Raw genomic sequence first — 19,042 nt, forward strand, 5'->3', positions numbered from 1 at the left:
GGAAGGTTCACCAAATTTTCCTGTATTATTCCTGCCACGGGTTATGATAGATGGGTAAGATCTTTTATAATTGCTGTTGATTTTTTTTGTGTGTGTGTTTGTGTCTGTATATGTTTGCAGTTTGCATTTACATCAACAAGCAGGCAAACATGGGGCCGTACCTAGACCGGAAGAAGGTGCAGCAGCTGCCTGATCACTTTGGGCCCGAGCGGCCCTCCACGGTGCTGCAGCAGGCCGTCCAGGTGTGCATCGACTGTGCATACCAGCAGAAGTCCGTCTTTTCGCTGGTCAAGCAAGGCTACGGTGGAGAGAAGGTCTCAGGTAAGGGCGTGGCGATGGAAAAGCTTGGCGTCCAGCGAGCCAAGCTCATTTTCTCTGTGAGATCCCTCTGATGGACAGACCTTTTGGGCAGCCCAGCCAAAATCTGGCAATACTTGGCAAGTCCTTGTGAACGAAATCGGAAGATTTCCACAAGAAAAAAAAAAAAGTTTTTGACATGAAAGGTGCCATTAATTGGCTCCTGGGAATCTGGGATGGTTTTCATAAAGAGTTTGTAAGAAATGCTAACTACAGTGTTAACGTTTTCCCTTTGATGCAAACAGTTTTGCATGTTTCTAGTGCCGGGTGAGGGACAAAAACATGAGGAAACAAATTTAGAGAATTAAGAAAGGAAAGGTCCCCTGCTGTGGAAGATATCTGCCTAGAAGCAGGCACCTATATGAGGTTCCTGGCCGTTGGATCTTCATCAGTAAAGTATGAGGAGTTTGCAGGTACTTCCCTACGACAAGAAGGGGTGCCCTCGTCTAGACAGGTGTGTCTAAAGCAAGGGAATGCAACGCACATTCCCTGTCTGCCACGGATGGGGCGCTGCCCTGGCGTTCCCAGAAAGGAAGGCAGGGAAATGGCCATCATTGCAAGCCAGTGGAAAAAGAGGACCGGATCTGCAAATCAGTCGCCAAAACAGGAGTGCATGAAGACCAGCTGTGTGGAAAAACCTGGATTTAAATCCCCAGCTCTCGTCTTCTGTTCCCAGGGCAGGCCAGGTTTGGGGATGCTGTGGAGGAAGCAACTTGGGGTGGGGGAAAGGAGAAGGAATTCCAGCTATTGCTCAATTGTATCATCTGGGTTCCAGAGGGGAGCTGGAGTTTGGGCTTCCCCTCTGAGGGCGATGGCTGGGCTGAGTAATCTGGGGAGGGGGATATAAAAATGGGAGGGGGGGGGGCATAAAGCTCAGGTGATTGTGCCAGAATGTTTCTGGTACCGTAGCCTAGGAGAGTTGGAAACTGGGCCATAAATAAATAAATAAATGCTTTAATGGGGCAATTTCCTAAGCTATGAGTTTATTTACATGGGTATGGGTTCCAAAGCAGAGGGGATGGACCCAGGTAGGGAGAAGTATCAGATTTTAAAGTTTAGATTACTGGAGGGAGATGCATAAACTGGGGGACACGGGGGGTTGGGGGGGGGGGAGAGCACAGTAATTGTTCACACAGGACATCAAAAAAGCTGCTACTAACCCTGGACTGGAGCCAGCGTGTTTGTGTGTGTGGAGGAGAGGGAATGGAGTTAGTGTGTGTATGTGTGGAGGAGAAGGGTTGGAACTAGTCTGTGTATGTGTGTGTAGGACAGGAAGTAGAATCAGCATATGTGTTTGTGTGTGTGTATAGGAGAGGGAGTAGTATCAGCATGTGTGCGTGTGTAGGAGAGGGAGAGAAACCAGCCTGTGAGTGTGTGTGTGTGGAGAAGAGGGAGTGGAGTCAGCCTGTGTATGTGTATGTGGAGGAGAGGGAATGGAGCCAGCCTGTGTGTGTGGAGAAGAGATAGTGGAGCCAGCCTGTGTGTGTGGAGGAAAGGGAGTAGAGTCAGTATGTGTGTGTATGGAGGAGAGGGAGTATAGACAGCATGTGGGTGTGTGAAGGAGAGGGAGTGGAGCCAGTGTGCATGTGCCTGATAGAGAGGGAGCCAATGTGTATGTGTGCCTGAGAGAGGAAGAGCCAGCGTGTGTATATCTGTGAGCGTGTGTGAGTTTTGAAAGAGTATGTGTGTGTGTCTCTGAGAGCATGAGGATGAACATGTGAGTATATGAGAGAGGAGAACGTTTGTACACCTCCCTTTCCCTCCCACTACTCCACAACACTCTCAGGGTGAATGGAAGTCACCCCTCCCCAGTGAAAAGAGACCCTGCGTGGTGGTGCCGTGAGGTGATGTGATGGTGGGGAGAAGGGGGTTGGCACAGGGGAGACAACGCAAATGCGTTGGCCTCTGGGCACTGGAGTCTCTCACTATGCCTCTGCCCCCACACCCCAGGACCATCACTGCAGTGTCCAGACTAGATATGTTGTAGGCAGATGGGAGTTAGAAAACAGGAGAGAAATTTCTGAGTAGTGGTTCTAAACAAACCAAAGGTTTATTGTTGCTATTGGTTACTGAAGGCTCATTTTGGGACTGGGATACTTGGAACTACAGTCCACCACTTACAGTCATTAAATTTATAGCTGATGTCCAGTCTGGGTGTTACAGCCCAGATGGAGGTTTCCAAGAACTGGGATTCAGGATCCAAGAAACATCATTAGAGAAAGTCAAGGAGGGGTATTTAAAAAAAAATAAAATTCCAGTAACATCTGGTGCTTTCTAATCCTTCTGGCAGTACTCAGAGGTGGTGTGTGAAGATTCTGAGCAGGCTTGTAGAGCAGGATATTCTGCAAGCCTGTTGTATATGGAGGAGACAGGCCCTTGCGTTGTTTCATGAGGCCCCTATGCTGCAGGGGACCCAGCTTTGGTTCCTCCATTCTATGGTTGTGGCAGTACTTGGGAGTTTTCCAGAGACAAGATTGTAGTGCTCTGCCTTTCTAGTGAAGGGGATGAAGGGCGATGGATTAAGAACATAAGATATGCCATACTGGGTCAGACCAAGGGTCTATCAAGCTCAGCATTCTGTTTCTAACAGGGCCAGTCCAAGTCACAAGTACCTGGCAAGTACCCAAAAAATTGTGTATAAGGATCCCCTCTTTGACATAACTATCTTTCTTCTATTTGCAGAAAGTATTGTTATGAGGTAGTTAGGCACTCCAAGATCTCTTAATACCACCCCAGGTGGAACTTGAACCCACAGTCTCTGGCTTAGGAGATGGGTTAAGGACATATGAAATTGCTATACTGGGTCAGACAGAGGGTCCATCAAGCCCAGCATCCTGTTTCCAACAGTGGCCAATCCAGGTCACAAGTACCTGACAAATACCCAAACACTAAGTAGATCCCATGCTACCTCTGCTAGAAATAGCAGTGGCAAACTTTTATTTGTAAGGATATTTATTAGGGATGTGAATCGTTTTTCAACGATTAAAATTATCGTCCGATAATTTTAAAATCGTCTTAAATCGTTAAAGAACACGATACAATAGGAATTCTAACGATTTATTGTTAAAAAATCGTTAATCGGGAGTTAGTGCGCACTAACAGAAAATGATACAAATTGACACTTTTCAGGTCAGTTAGGAATGAATATGTATTCCTATTGGCTGGCTGCCCTCTTATTTATTGATGTTACCAAGGTTCCCACTGAGGTGATGGTTGGGGGGATGGGAAATGGAAACGGTTGGTAGCTTGACAAAAAAAGTAATGTGATCAGTCAATGTGACTAAAACTTGTGCCTATCCCTGATACCGGGAGTGTTGTGATCTTCCTGCACACAGTTCCCTAACCCTGATACAGGGAGTGTTGTGATTTCCTGCACGCAGTGCCCTAACCCTGATACCAGGGGTGTTGTGATCTTCCTGCACACAGTGCCCTAACCCTGATACCAGGGGTGTTGTGATCTTCCTGCACACAGTGCCCTAACCCTCATACCGGGAATGTTGTGATCTTCCTGCACGCAGTGCCCTAACCCTGATACCGGGAATGTTGTGATCTTCCTGCACACAGTGCCCTAACCCTGATACTGGGAATGTTGTGATCTTCCTGCACGCAGTGCCCTATCCCTGATACCGGGGGTGTTGTGATCTTCCTGCACTGAGCAGGGATACGGCACTGCATGCAGGAAGATCACAACACTCCCGGTATCAGGGTTAGGGCACTGTGTGCAGGAAGATCACAACACTCTCGGTATCAGGGATACGGCACTGCGTGCAGGAAGATCACAACACTCCCGGTATCAGGGTTAGGGCACTGTGTGCAGGAAGATCACAACACTCCCGGTATCAGGGATACAGCACTGCGTGCAGGAAGATCACAGCACCCCCGGTATCAGGGATAGGGCACTGCATGCAGGAAGATCACAACACTCCCAGTATCAGGGATACGGCACTGCGTGCAGGAAGATCACAACACTCCCGGTATCAGGGATAGGGCACTGAGTGCAGGAAGATCACAACACTCCCGGTATCAGGGATAGGGCACTGCATGCAGGAAGATCACAACACTCCCGGTATCAGGGTTAGGGCACTGCATGCAGGAAGATCACAACACTCCCGGTATCAGGGTTAGGGCACTGCATGCAGGAAGATCACAACACTCCCGGTATCAGGGTTAGGGCACTGCATGCAGGAAGATCACTCCCGGTATCAGGGATAGGGCACTGAGTGCAGGAAGATCACAACACCCCTGGTATCAGGGTTAGGGCACTGTGTGCAGGAAGATCACAACACTCCCAGTATCAGGGATATGGCACTGAGTGCAGGAAGATCACAACACCCCTGGTATCAGGGATAGGGCACTGCATGCAGGAAGATCACAACACTCCCGGTATCAGGGTTAGGGCACTGTGTGCAGGAAGATCACAACACTCCTGGTATTAGGGATAGGGCACTGCGTGCAGGAAGATCACAACACCCCTGGTATCAGGGATAGGGCACTGTGTGCAGGAAGATCACAACACTCCCAGTATCAGGGATACGGCACTGCATGCAGGAAGATCATAACACTCCCGGTATCAGGGATAGGGCACAAGTTATAGTCACATTGACTGATCACTTACTTTTTTTGTCAAGCTACCAACTGTTTCCATTTCCCATCCCCCATATATTGTCAGTGGGAACCTTGGTGACATGAATAAATAAGAGGGCAGCCAATAGGAATACATATTCATTCCTAAACTGACCTTAACTGACCTGAAAAGTGTCAAATTGTATCATTTTCTGTTAGTGCGCACTAACAATGGTTAGTGCGCTCTAACTTCCTGTTAGCGCGCACTAACTCCCGTTAGTGCGCACTAATCGGAAAAACCGATTTTTTAACTAAAAAATCGTGCCAAACACAATTTTCTTCTCCTGCCAGATGATTTCGATCGTTAAGACGATCGGGCACATGATTCACATCCCTAATATTTATTTAGCACCATCCACTAGCAATGTATTTTGCCTAAGATTACAGTGTTTTAAGTTTGACACAAGGAGGTAAGTGACTTGCAGAATATCACTCAGTGAGTGGTGGAGCCGGGGATAGCAGCCTGGTCACTATATTTCGCACGTCCATGCTCTACCCCAGGTGTTTCGGCTCAGAAAAGTGATAGATCTCTTCAGATCAAAGAATGTTACTCCTGGAGGAATTCTGCAAAAAAATGTAACATTCTGCACGCAAAATTCTGCAAACCTTATATTGGTCAAAATAACACAATTTACATGACAGTCTTTAAGTTATTACATTTTAAATTAATACAGATAAAAGTTATTACTTAAAGATGCAGAATTTTAAATATTTTGAGCAGAATTTCCCTAGAAATTCACTGTAAGAGTGTCCCTTCCACTCTCTCTCCCCACTCCCCTGGCTACTTTGCCCTCTCAGGCCCCAACTCCACCTGCCAGTATCTCTCCCCTCCACCTCTAGGCTCAACCCCTTCCACTCTACCGCCAGTCCCAGAGTTTGACCCCGTTCTCAGTACTGCCCCTCACACAGGCTCCCTCTGTCCCTCCCTCTCTCACACACAGGCTCCCTCTCTCTAATACACATACACACCCTCATACAGGCTCCCTCACTCTCTCGCACACACACACATCCCTTCATACAGGGTCCCTTTCTTGCATACACACCCACACAAGCTCCCTTTCTCTTTCACACATACACCCTCACACAGGCTACCTATGTCTCTCTCTCACGAACCTGTTCACCAAGGCTCTGGCTCACACATACAATCCCTTCACACAAGCTAGCACCCTCACATACACACGAGCTCCCAATCTCTCACACACATACACACTCCTTCACAATCTCCTCATATAGGCTCCCTCTTTCTGAAACCCACACTCAAGCATCCCCCTCCCCGCTCTCTTACCTACCATGCTCTCTCACGCTCTCCTGCTCTCACCCTCCCCTCCCCCACATTCCCTCCCCTCATATAGACTCCCTCTCTCTGAAACCCACATTCAAGCATCCCCTGCCCCCCGCTCTCTTACCTCCCATGCTCTCTCACACCCTCCTGCTCTCTCACTCTCCCCTTCCCCACACCCCCTCCCCTCATATAGGCTCCCTCTCTCTGAAACCCACACTCAAGCATCCCCCTCTCTCTTACATCCCATGATCTCTGTCACCCTCCCCTCCCCCTCTCCTCTCTCTTACAAACACACACATTTTCTTTCACCGGGGCCTTCCATCTTCGCTGCGAACGGAGCACACTCCATTCACAGCACATAGGGGCCTTCCATTTTGCCACGAACGGCGCGCCGGGGCCTTCATCTTCACCGTGAATGGAGCGCGTCCCGTGGCACACGCACTCCGTTCGTGGCATGCCGGGGTCTCCTCTGTTATTTTCTGCGCAGAATTTGGCAATTCTGCGTGGGGGGGGGGGGAATTCTGCACAAATTCTGCACTCCGCAGTAGGGCAGAATTCCACCAGGACTAGAATGTGCAGAGTGGCAAGTGTTTGCAAACCTCCCATTTCTCAGTGCACTGTCAGAACAATGAATGATGTAGGCACTCCCCATCTCCTCGCCCGTCTGCCGTCGCAGTGGGGAGACCAATTCCAGATGTGACAACCTGGGCCAGTTTTAAGGAAGGGGGATCAAGCAGGACAATTGCTCAGGGTATCAGCTCCTTGGTGCAGCTGAGTGATGTCACTGACGCAGAGCTTCAGGATGTCTGGCACTGGCTAAACCCATTCCTTAGTTTCTGCCTGGACCCCAGCCTTGGTGCCAGCTCAGAAACCTCTTAAATGTAAAACTCATTGTCCAGTCATGTGGACACTTTTGTTTGGAAGGATGAGTGGCTTTGTATTTTGAGAATGAGTGACTCTCCCTTCAGCTCCCTCTGTTGTAAACCCATGCCACCTCTGCTCATTTTGACGTAAGAACATAAGAAAAAAAGAAATTGCCATACTGGGGTCAGACCAAGCCCAGCATCCTATTTCCAAGAACCAAAACAGTAAATAAATCTCATGCTATTAATGCTGGTAATAGTGTTATTAACCAAGTACAGCTAAGTCTCTTTGGTTAATAACAGTTTATGGACTTCTCCTCCAGGAACTTTGGTGCTCTGCACCTATCTGTCTTGTGGCTGTATTTTGTTGTTTTTATTTTCCAGTGTCGGCTTCTTTCGATGGAAAGCAGCATCTCCTGAGCCTGCCCGTCGTGAACAGCATCGGTTATGTCCTGCGCTTCCTCAAGAAGCTGTGCCGAAGCCTGCTCTGTGGAAATCTCTTCAGCAATCAGCCCTTTGTGCAATACAGTGCCCCAGCGGACAACTCCCAGCAGTACGAGAATGACAGGATGGAGTCAGGTACGCTGGACCTCAGTGACCAAGAGTGCTCCATGCTGCTGTCTGGTTCTTCTCTTCTCTTCTCTGGACATTTGGTTTAACAGAGAATGCTTCATAACATCATCAAATTTTCCTATTCCTAAATCTAACGGTAACTGTAATCCTAACCCACATCCTAAACTAACCATAATTGTAACTATATCTCTAACCCAAATTGTAATCTTACAAACATAGAAACACGACGGCCCATCCAGTTTGCCCATCCTCCCAATTAATTTAGCATTATATTTCCCATCACTTCCTTAGGGATCCCCAGTATTTATGCTTTCTTGAACACAGATACTGTTTTTGTCCTTACCACCTGCACTGGAAGGCTGTTCCGTGCATCCACCACCCTCTCCTTAAAGAAATATTCCCTAAGATTACTCCTGAGTCTACCTCCTTTCAATCTCATCACATGACCCCTCGTTCTGGAGCTTCCTTTCTGTTGAAAGAGACTCACCTCCTGTGCATGAAAACTTTTGAAATATTTAAGTCTCTATCATACTTCCCCTATCTCACCTTTCCTCTAGGGTAGTGGTCCCCAACCCTGTCCTGGGGGCCCACCAGCCAGTCAGGTTTTCAGGATATCCACAATGAATATGCATGAGAGAAAATTTGCATGCACTGCTTCCATAACAGGTAAATTTTCTCTCATGCATATTCATTGTGGATATCCTGAAAACCTGACTGGCTGGTGGGCCCCCAGGACAGGGTTGGGGACCACTGCTCTAGGGTGTACATGTTTAGATCTTTAAGTCAACCCCCATATGCTATAGAATAAAGACCTCTGGAAGACCACTGACTATTTTAGTAGCCGCCCTCTGGACAGACTCCATCCTGTTTATATCCTTTTAAAGGTGCAGTCTCCAGAATTGTACACAGTATTTCAAGTGAGGTCTCACCTACCAGGGACCTAATTGAGGGCATTATCACCTCCTTTTTTTTCTGCTGACTGTGCCTCTCTCTATGCAGCCAAGCATCTTTCTGCCTTTTACCGTTGCTTTATCTACCTATTTGGCCACCTTAAGATCGTCAAATACAATCACCCTCAGATCCCACTCTTCCTTTGTGCTTAGAACGATTTCACCTCCAATACTGTACCTTGCCCTTGGGTTTTGCATCCTAAATCCATTACTCTGCATTTTTAGCATTAAATCTTAGCTGCCAGACCTTAGACCATTGTTCAAGCTTTGTTAGATCCCTCCTTATGTTTTCCACTCCTTCCTGGTTGCTCACCCTGTTACATATTTTCGTATCATCGGCAAAAAGACAAAACTTTCCCAACAATCCTTCCATTATGTTGCTCACAAAAATGTTGAAAAGAACCAGCCAAGGACCAATCCCTGAGGCACACCAATAGTAATATCCCCCTCCTCAGAAAAAACTCCATTTACTACTACCCTTTGTCGCCTACCACTCAGTCAGTTTCTACCAAGTCAGTCACTCTATGATCCATACCAAGGGTGCATAATTTATTTATAAGTCTTCTGTGTGGAACCGTGTCAAAGGCCTTGCTGAAATTCAAGTACAGTACGTCTAGTGCTCTTGCTTGATCCAACTCTCTGGTCTCTAACTCCAGTTTAACCGTATCAGTAATTTTAGCACTATTCCTAACCTTATTATCTAACCCTAATCCTAATTTTAACTGTGTTTAACCCAAGTCTAAACACTAAATGTCATCTTAACCCAGCCCTGTCAACTATCCCTTATCCTAACTTTAGTCATATCTAGCATTAACCCAACCAACAAATGCTCATCCTGTTACTTATTCCGAATGGTAAGTGTATCATTAACCCTAACCTTAAACCAAACCTTAACCTTCATTCTATCAGTGATTATCCTTTTGGAACAACTCCCAGTGCCGAGTGACACCGTGTTTTTAGTGACTTTAGACATAATTTCACTGTATCCGAATATTCCTCAGGAAGAGGCTCTAAATGTGATCCGCCAGACTTTGGAATTAAGATCTGAGCCTATCCAGACTCTTACGGAATTTTTGTTAAAATTGGCACGTTTAGCTTTAACAAAAAATTATTTTATTTTTGATTCACAATTTTACCAGCAGATAAAGGGCATGGCGATGGGTGCAACAATGGCCCCTAGCCTAGCCTGTTTATATGTTGCTATGTTTGAAGAGACATTCATTTATCCATCTGCAGAGTCACATTTTTTTCCAATTTGGCTAAGATATATCGATGATATATTTTTGGTCTGGTCAGGAACGGATGTACAATTTTTTGTATTTCTGGACTGGTTAAATAGTTGTGACAGTAACCTTCAATTTAACTTTGATATACAATCCAGTAGCATTCCTTTTTTGGATATTCTGATTTCTGTTTCCAATAATTGTTTTAACACTACTATTTTTTGCAAACACACAGATAAAAACACACTCTTACAATATGGGAGCTGTCACCCACGTTTTCTTAAACAAAACATTCCTACACATCAGTTCTTAAGGTTATGCCGTCTGTGCTCCACTAAGGAGGAATACATGTCACAAGCTAAGCAGATGATGACACAGTTCACTCTGAGAGAGCACCCACATAGAATTCTGAAACGTGCTCTATACGTTAATAGAGACCTTTTATTCCTACCAAAAAGTCTGCTTGATGAGGAATCAATAAATTGCATTTTGCCATTTTCAGTGCAGAGTAAGACCATTTCAACTCTAATACGGAGGAATTGGTTAGCATTGTCTTTGGATCATTTTTTTCACTCTTCCCTCCGGTTTACATATCGGAGAGGAAAGAATTTAAAGGACATGTTGGTTCATACAGTATCGAGTCCTGCTGTTGTTTCTGAAACGTGGCCACAAGCCATGTGGCCACTGCTCAGTATGTACTTTGACAATGACCATGTTTGAATTTATTCATCCTAGTACCTCTAGAATTTTTACACTTTGAGGTTCATCTGATTGTACCACTATAAGGGTTGTGTATGTGATTTATTGCCCGTGCAATAAACTATATGTGGGTAAAACGAAACGGATGGTAAAGACTCGCATTATAGAGCATAGATCGAATATAAAAAATCAGAGGGAAAATGAACCATTGGTCAAACATTGGATACAACACCAGCACCAATTAACAGATTTGAAATTCTTTGTATTAGATGTGGTCCATCCCCTGCCGCGGGGCGGCAATTACTCTGAACTGCTAATTCAAAGGGAACAAAAATGGATCTATCTTCTTGATACAGTGACCCCTAGTGGCCTTAACTGTGAGCTAGAGTGGAGTTTCTTTACCTGAAAGGTCTCTAACTTACCTGCCGTGATCTGATTGGCTCACCATTCTCGGACTTTGATTGGTTGATAACACTCGCGTTTAAAATGCCGGCCCAGTGATATTGTATTCGCACTCCCTGTTAACCTGTTGCTGAAATTCTTTAAGGTATGTTTCTTGTTTAATTTTATTGAAGTTCATGCCGGTATGTACCCTTAGTGTATTGGGATCCATGTTAAAATGTTGGAATTTCATTTTCAGATTTTGTGATTATACGGTGTTGTCCCTCCTGACGCAGCCAGTGGGTGAAACATGGGGTCTGTGTCGGGGGACCCCTACCTGCATTTGGAACTATACAATAAACCTGACAGTGGAGTTGCCATTTGAACTGTTGCAAACTAAATAAATGCTTGGATCCAAGAAGTTATTCTGCACTTGTTGTTTGTTGGTAATTGAAGTCTCCCATTATTACTGCACTATCAATTTGGTTAGCTTCCCTAATTTCTCTTAGCATTTCACTGTCTGTCTCACCATCTTGACCAGTGGACGGTAGTATATCCCTATCACTATAGTCTTCCCCGACACACAAGGGATTTCTACCCATAAAGATTCAATTTTGTATTTAGTCTCATGCAGGATGTTTATCCTGTTGGACTCTATGCCATCCCGGACATAAAGTGCCACACCTCCTCCCAGGTGCTCCTCTCTGTCATTGCGATATAATTTGTACCCCGGTATAGCACTGTCCCAGGCAGTGCCTGGCAGGAAGAAAAAATGGCAAGAAAAAGATACACAAAAACTGGGTCAACCTGAATCAGACTAGCTGCTGAGCCTGGCTGGAGCCACTGTAGCCATCCCTGGCTTCACAGTGTAGAGTTCTAGTAGTCATGCTGGTCTGGAGGAAACTGGATACTTTGCAGACTGTAACACCTTTTACCAACGGATGATGGTGCACTTGGGTTTTCAGGACCACAGAAGAGTTCAAATATCTTCTGGAGACAAACATAAGAACATAAGAAATTGCCATGCTGGGTCAGACCAAGGGTCCATCAAGCCCAGCATCCTGTTTCCAACAGAGGCAAAACCAGGCCACAAGAACCTGGCAATTACCCAAACACTAAGAAGAACCCATGCTACTGATGCAATTAATAGCAGTGGCTATTCCCTAAGTATAATTGATTAATAGCCATTAATGGACTTCTCCTCCAAGAACTTATCCAAACCTTTTTTGAACCCAGCTACACTAACTGCACTAACCACCTCCTCTGGCAACAAGTTCCAGAGCTTTATTGTGCGTTGAGTGAAAAATAATTTTCTCTGATTAGTCTTAAATGTGCTACTTGCTAACTTCATGGAATGCCCCCTAGTCCTTCTATTATTCGAAAGTGTAAATAACCGAGTCACATCTACTTGTTCAAGACCTCTCATGATCTGAAAGACCTCTATCATATCCCCCCTTAGCCGTCTCTTCTCCAAGCTGAACAGCGCTAACCTCTTCAGCCTTTCCTCATAGGGGAGCTATTCCATCCATTTTATCATTTTGGTTGCCCTTCTCTGTACCTTCTCCATCGCAACTATATCTTTTTTGAGATGCAGCGACCAGAATTGTACACAGTATTCAAGGTGCGGTCTCACCATGGAGCGATACAGAGGCATTATGACATTTTCCGTTCTATTAACCATTCCCTTCCTAATAATTCCTAACATTCTATTTGCTTTTTTGACTGCTGTAGTACACTGAGCCGACGATTTTAAAGTATTATCCACTATGATGCCTAGATCTTTTTCCTGGGTGGTAGCTCCTAATATGGAACCTAACATCATGTAACTACAGCAAGGGTTATTTTTCCCTATATGCAACACCTTGCACTTGTCCACATTAAATTTCATCTGCCATTTGGATGCCCAATCTTCCAGTCTTGCAAGGTCCTCCTGTAATGTATCACAATCCGCTTGTGATTTAACTACTCTGAATAATTTTGTATCATCCGCAAATTTGATAACCTCACTCGTCATATTCCTTTCCAGATCATTTATATATATATTGAAAAGCACCGGTCCAAGTACAGATCCCTGAGGCACTCCACTGTTTACCCTTTTCCACTGAGAAAATTGACCATTTAATCCTATTCTCTGTTTCCTGTCTTTTAACCAGTTTGTAATCCACGAAAGGACATTGCCTCCTATCCCATGACTTTTTAGTTTTCGTAGAAGCCTCTCATGAGGGACTTTGTCAAATGTCTTCTGAAAATCCAAATACACTGCTTCTACCAGTTCACCTTTATCCACATGTTTATTAACCCCTTCAAAAAAATGAAGCAGATTTGTTAGGCAAGACTTCCCTTGGGTAAATCCATGTTGACTGTGTCCCATTAAATCATGTCTTTCTATATGCTCTACGATTTTGATCTTGAGAATAGTTTCCACTATTTTCCCTAGCACTGAAGTCAGGCTCACTGGTCAATAGTTACCCGGATCGCCCCTGGAGCCTTTTTTAAATATTGGGGTTACATTGGCCACCCTCCAGTCTTCAGGTACAATGGATGATTTTAATGATAGGATACAAATTTTAACTAATAGATCAGAAATTTCATTTTTTAGTTCCTTCAGAACCCTAGGATGCATACCATCCGGTCCAGGTGATTTGCTATTCTTTAGTTTGTCAATCTGGCCTACTACATCTTCCAGGTTCACAGTGATTTCGTTCAGTTCGTCTGAGTCATCACCCCTGAAAACCATCTCTGGAACTGGTATCTCCTCATTAGTAAACACGGAGGCAAATAATTCATTTATTCTTTCTGCAATGACCTTATCTTCCCTAAGGGCCCCTTTAACCCCTGTCATCTAATGGTCCAACCGACTCCCTCACAGGTTTCATGCTTTGGATATATTTTTAAAAGTTTTTATTATGCGTTTTTGCCTCTATGGCCAACTTCATTTCAAATTCTCTCTTCGCCTGTCTTATCAATGTTTTACACTTACCTTGACAATGCTTATGTTTTATCCTATTTTCTTCAGATGGATCCTTCTTCCAATTTTTGAAGGATGTTTTTTTTGGCTAAAATAGCCTCTTTCACCTGACCTTTTAACCATGACGGTAATCGTTTTGCCTTCCTTCCACCTTTCTTAATGCGCGGAATACATATGGACTACGCCTCTAGGATTGTATTTTTAAACAATGTCCATGCCTGTTGAACACTTTGAACCTTTGCAGCTGCACCTTTCAGTTTTTTTCTAACTATTTTCCTCATTTTATCAAAGTTTCCCTTTTTAAAATTTAGTGTTAGAGCTGCAGATTTACGTATTGTCCCCCTTCCAGTCATTATTCAAAATTTGATCATGTTATGATCACTGCTGCCAAGTGGCCCCACCACTGTTACTTCTTTCACCAAATCTTGCGTTCCACTAAGAATTAAATCTAAAATAGCTCCCTCTCTTGTTGGTTCCTGAACCAATTGCTCCATGAAGAAATCATTTATTGCATCCAGGAACTTTATGTCTCTAGCAAGTCCTGATGTTACATTTACCGAGTCAATATTAGGGTAATTGAAATTTCCCATTATTATTGCACTGCCAAATTCGTTTGCTTCCCTGATTTCTCTTAGCATTTCATCATCTGTCTGACCATTTTGTCCAGGTGGACAGTAGTATACTCCTATCACTATACTCTTACCCAACACACATGGGATTTCTACCCATATAGATTCTACTGAGCATTTACTCTCTTGTATGATCTTTATCCTGTTGGACTCTATACCCTCCCGGACATAAAGTGCCACACCCCCACCATGTTGATCCTCCCTATCATTGCGATATAATTTGTACCCTGATATAGCACTGTCCCATTGGTTATCCTCCTTCCACCAAGTCTCTGTGATGCCTATTATGGCAATCTCATCATTTGCTGTTATCTACTCTAACTCTCCCATCTTACTTCTTAGACTTCTGGCATTGGCATACAGACATTTCAAAGTGTGGTTTTTGCTTGTTTTAACATCCTGCTTTTCAGTTGTTTGGGTTAATTCGGAAATCATTAGCTTTGGTGATTTTTTACATATAGGCATATGAACTATGCTTGCTTTTTAATGGAACCTCTCTGTTGGGATGCCCTAACTCTCCTGTTTCATTAGTATCCTTCAAGGATGCATTTCTCCGAACCATGCACTGCTGAGTGACTGCTGGCTTTCCCCCTTGTTCTAGTTTAAAAGCTGCTCTATCTCCTGCACAAAAATTCTCTTTGTTTCTTAGGGAAAAAATAGGTTCAAAACAATATTTATCAGGATAAGGAAGGTTCTCTGAATGCTGTCCTCATTGTTAGAACATCCCTCAGAGGATGGTCAGATGTATTTTGTTCCTGTGTCAGGTTGTGAGTGGGACTTCATCCTTTGTTACAAATCACTGGTAAGACCTCATCTCAAGCACCGCGTCCACTTCTGAATGCTGTACCCTCAAAATACACGGACTAAGAGGTGCAGAAAAAGTGGTGCAGTCTTCTTCAGTATAAACTCTGTAAGACTTAAGGATCTTAATATATGAAAGAGAGATTGAAATACCCCAAAGGTAAAACAGTGCACATGAAACAAACTTTTTTTTTAGTGAAAAGGGCCATCTCTCAAAAAAGATAAAGTAGCATTGGAGAACATACAGAGAAGGGCAACCAAAATGATAAAGAGGATGGAACAGCACCCCTATGAGGAAAGGATAAAGAGGTTAGAGCTTTTTAGCTTGGAGAAGAGACGGCTGAGGGGGGATATGATAGAGGAGAAGATTTCAGAGTATTTTCACTGACACCTAGATCCTTTTCCTGAGTGGCTACTCCTAATGTGGAGCCTTGCATTCTGTAGCTATCCTTTGGGTTACTCTTCCCTAATTGCATCACTTTGCATTTGCCCACATTAAATTTCATTTGCTATTTACATGCCCAATCTCTCACTTATGCAATGTCCTCTTGCAATGTCTCACAATCCTCTTATGATTTAACAACTTTGAATAATTTTGTGTCATTGGCAAATTCGATCACCTCACTTGTTGTTCCCATTTCCAGGTCATTTATGAATATATTATTTATTTATTTATTTATTTATTTATTTATTTTTTTACTTAATTTTCTATACCGATGTTGGTGTATACCTTCACACCGGTTTACAGTGTTTCTTAATTAAAATAAAGCATAAAATACAATGTTTCAAAATAAAACATAAAATACAATAAAATTTAAACCAATCATAAAGAAATCATCTATCATATAAATACTTAAAATAAAATAAAAATACATAATAAAAACTAAAATACTAAATATAAAAGTAAGAGTCTTTAACATAAAATAATAACACAGCAAATTACTAACTGACTTCTACTTGAAATGCTTGTACATACATCCATGTTTTTAGTGTTTTCTTAAACTCTTAAATCTCTCTGGATCCTTAATTCAGTGGGTAGTGAGTTCCATAAGCCTGAACCAGCTAATGAAACAGCCCTTTCCCTGACAGAAGTAAGTTTGGCAGTAGCGATAGAAGGAATTGTAAGGAGTCCTTTACCCGCTGAATGCAGATTTCGCTGAGGGGTATGAATGCGTATGACTGCATTCATCCAGTCTACTTGATCTGCATAGATTGCTTTATATATCAAACACAAAGTCTTAAATTTAATTCTGTATTCGACTTGTAGCCAATGTAGTGCGGCAAGGACAGGGGTGATATGGTCTCTTTTGTTAGTTCCGGAAATGAGCCTGGCAGTGGAATTCTGCAAAATCTGCAATGGTCTAAGTGATGACTTTGGAAGACTAAGCAATAAGGAATTGCAATAATCTATGTTGGTGAATAGTAATGCTTGGAGAACAGTTCTAAATTCATCGTGGCTCAGTAAAGGTTTTAAGTGCCTAAGAATTAATAATTTGTGATAACCTTCCTGTATCTTTGTTGAAATGTGTTTTATTAATGTAAATTCGGGGTCAAGCCACATGCCTAGGTCTCTAATTTTATTCCCTAAAGAAATGGACCCATTTTCCATGTTAAAAACTTTGGATTGATCAGATGACGTAAGTTTACGTTCTAACAACATAATTTCTGTTTTTTTCACAATTAAGGCTCAATTTCATTTGCTTTAATAATTGTCTAATAGTATTTAGGTAAATATTAGCAATTTTAAAAGTTTTTTCAATGGAGTCATTTATTGGTATAACGATCTGAATATCGTCTGCATACATATAATAGTTAAGCTGCAGACCCGATAGTAATTGACAGAGAGGCAACATGTACACATTGAATAAAGTAGCCGATATTAAAAAGCAGTAATCCAAGAACAGATCCCTAGGGCATTACACTATTAACCTTTTTCCATTGGAAAAATTCCATTTAGCCCTACTCTCTGTTTTCTGTCTTTTAACCAGATGGCAGTCCACAATAGGCCATTGCCCCAATCCCATGACTTTTTAATTTCCTAAAAAGTCTCTAATCGGTGACTTTCTCAAATGCTTTCTGGAAATCCAGATACACTATATCAACAGGCTCATGTTTATCCACATGTGTATTTACGCCCTCAAAAAAATATAGTAAATTGGTGAGGCAAGTCTTCCCTTGGCAGTCCATTTTGCTACAGCAGATCAGGAAGTTAGTAGTGTTCTCTTACGAGAAGCATCAAAATTCCGAATTTTTTGGCAGGTGAAGATGCCGAGGCCAATTTAGCCTACCCTATTTTCTAGCTGTAACATAAACATAGAAACATAGAAATGATGGAAGAAAAAGACCAAACGGCCTATCCAGTCTGCCGAGCAAGCTCCCACACTTATTTTCCCATACTGATCTGTTTCACCAACCACCAAATTCAGGGACCTTGTTGGTAACTGTTTGATTCAAATTTCTTGCCACCCCCTGCCTTTGATGCAGAGAGTAATGGAGTTGCAGCAAAGGTGAATCATAAGGCTTAATAGTTAAGGGTAGTAACCGCTGCATCAAGCAAGTTACCCCAATGCTTTTTTACCCAGACTGCACAAATCAATGCCTTGTTGGATGTTGTCTGAATGTAAATCCTCTTTTCCACATTTCCCCCTGCCGTTGAAGCAGAGAGCAATGCTGTTTATGCATTAAAAGTGAAGTATCAGGCTTAACTGGTTTAGGGTAGTAACTGCTGCAGTAAGCAAGCTACCCCCATGCTTATTTGTTTACCCAGACTGTGTAGTTCAGTCCTTGTTGGTTGTTGTCTGAATGCAAATCCTCTTTTCCACATTTCCCCTTGCCATTTAAGCAGAGAGCAATGTTGGAGTTGCATTAACCGTGTGAAGGCTTCTTGAGTAAGGGTAGTAATCACCAGGTAGTAGCCACCATTCCAACAAGCCACCCCCATGGCTCTTCTCTTCATTCCCATTCTCTAGCCTTTATGGATCCACAGTGTTTATCCCATGCCCCTTTGAAATCCTTCACAGTTTTAGTCTTCACCACTTCCTCCGGAAGGGCATTCCAGGTATCCACCACCCTCTCCATGAAGAAATACTTCTTGACATTGGTTCTGAGTCTTCTTCCTTGGAGTTTCAAATCATGATCCCTAGTTCTACTGATTTTTTCCCAACGGAAAAGGTTTGTTGTTGACCATGGATCATTAAAACCTTTCAAGTATCTGAAAGTCTGTTTCATATCACCCCTGCACCTCCTCTTCTCCAGGATATACATATTTAGTTTCTTCAATCTCTCCTCATAAGTCATTTTATGAAGACCATCCACCTTTTTGGTCGCCCTTCTCTGGGCTGCCTCCATCCTGTCTCTACCCCTTTGGAGATGTGGTCTCCAAAACTGACCACAGTACTCCAGGTGAGGCCTCACCAAGGCCCTGTACAAGGCGATCATCACTTTCTTTCTCTTACTAGATATTCCTCTCCCTCTGCAGCCCAGCATTCTTCTGGCTTTAGCTATTGCTCTTCTTCAAATACCAAATAATCCTCTGATTTCTTAAACAATCGAGAGGCTTGTCCAATGAAAAAAATTTACCAAGGACACGAGGACAACGGAGACAGTGTATTTCTAATGATCAAAAGCCTTTATTTTTTATACGCATAAGGAAGTCAGCTCCTAAGTTTGAGAGACTGACTTAATCAGATATCC

At 43.3% G+C, this 19,042-nt stretch overlaps 1 protein-coding gene across 1 annotated transcript in view; it reads left to right on the forward strand.

Moving 5' to 3' along the window:
- The window catches only part of SCML4 (Scm polycomb group protein like 4), a 193,912-nt gene that overhangs the window by 93,961 nt on the left and 80,909 nt on the right, over positions 1-19,042 (forward strand). The window contains exons 4-5 of the mRNA XM_029595315.1: positions 121-321; positions 7,510-7,704. Of these exons, the coding sequence (XP_029451175.1) occupies positions 121-321; positions 7,510-7,704 (396 nt within the window). The remainder of the gene's footprint in view (positions 1-120; positions 322-7,509; positions 7,705-19,042) is intronic.

Source organism: Rhinatrema bivittatum, chromosome 3, assembly GCF_901001135.1.
Source record: "Rhinatrema bivittatum chromosome 3, aRhiBiv1.1, whole genome shotgun sequence".
In the NCBI taxonomy this organism is placed as follows: Eukaryota; Metazoa; Chordata; class Amphibia; order Gymnophiona; family Rhinatrematidae; genus Rhinatrema; species Rhinatrema bivittatum.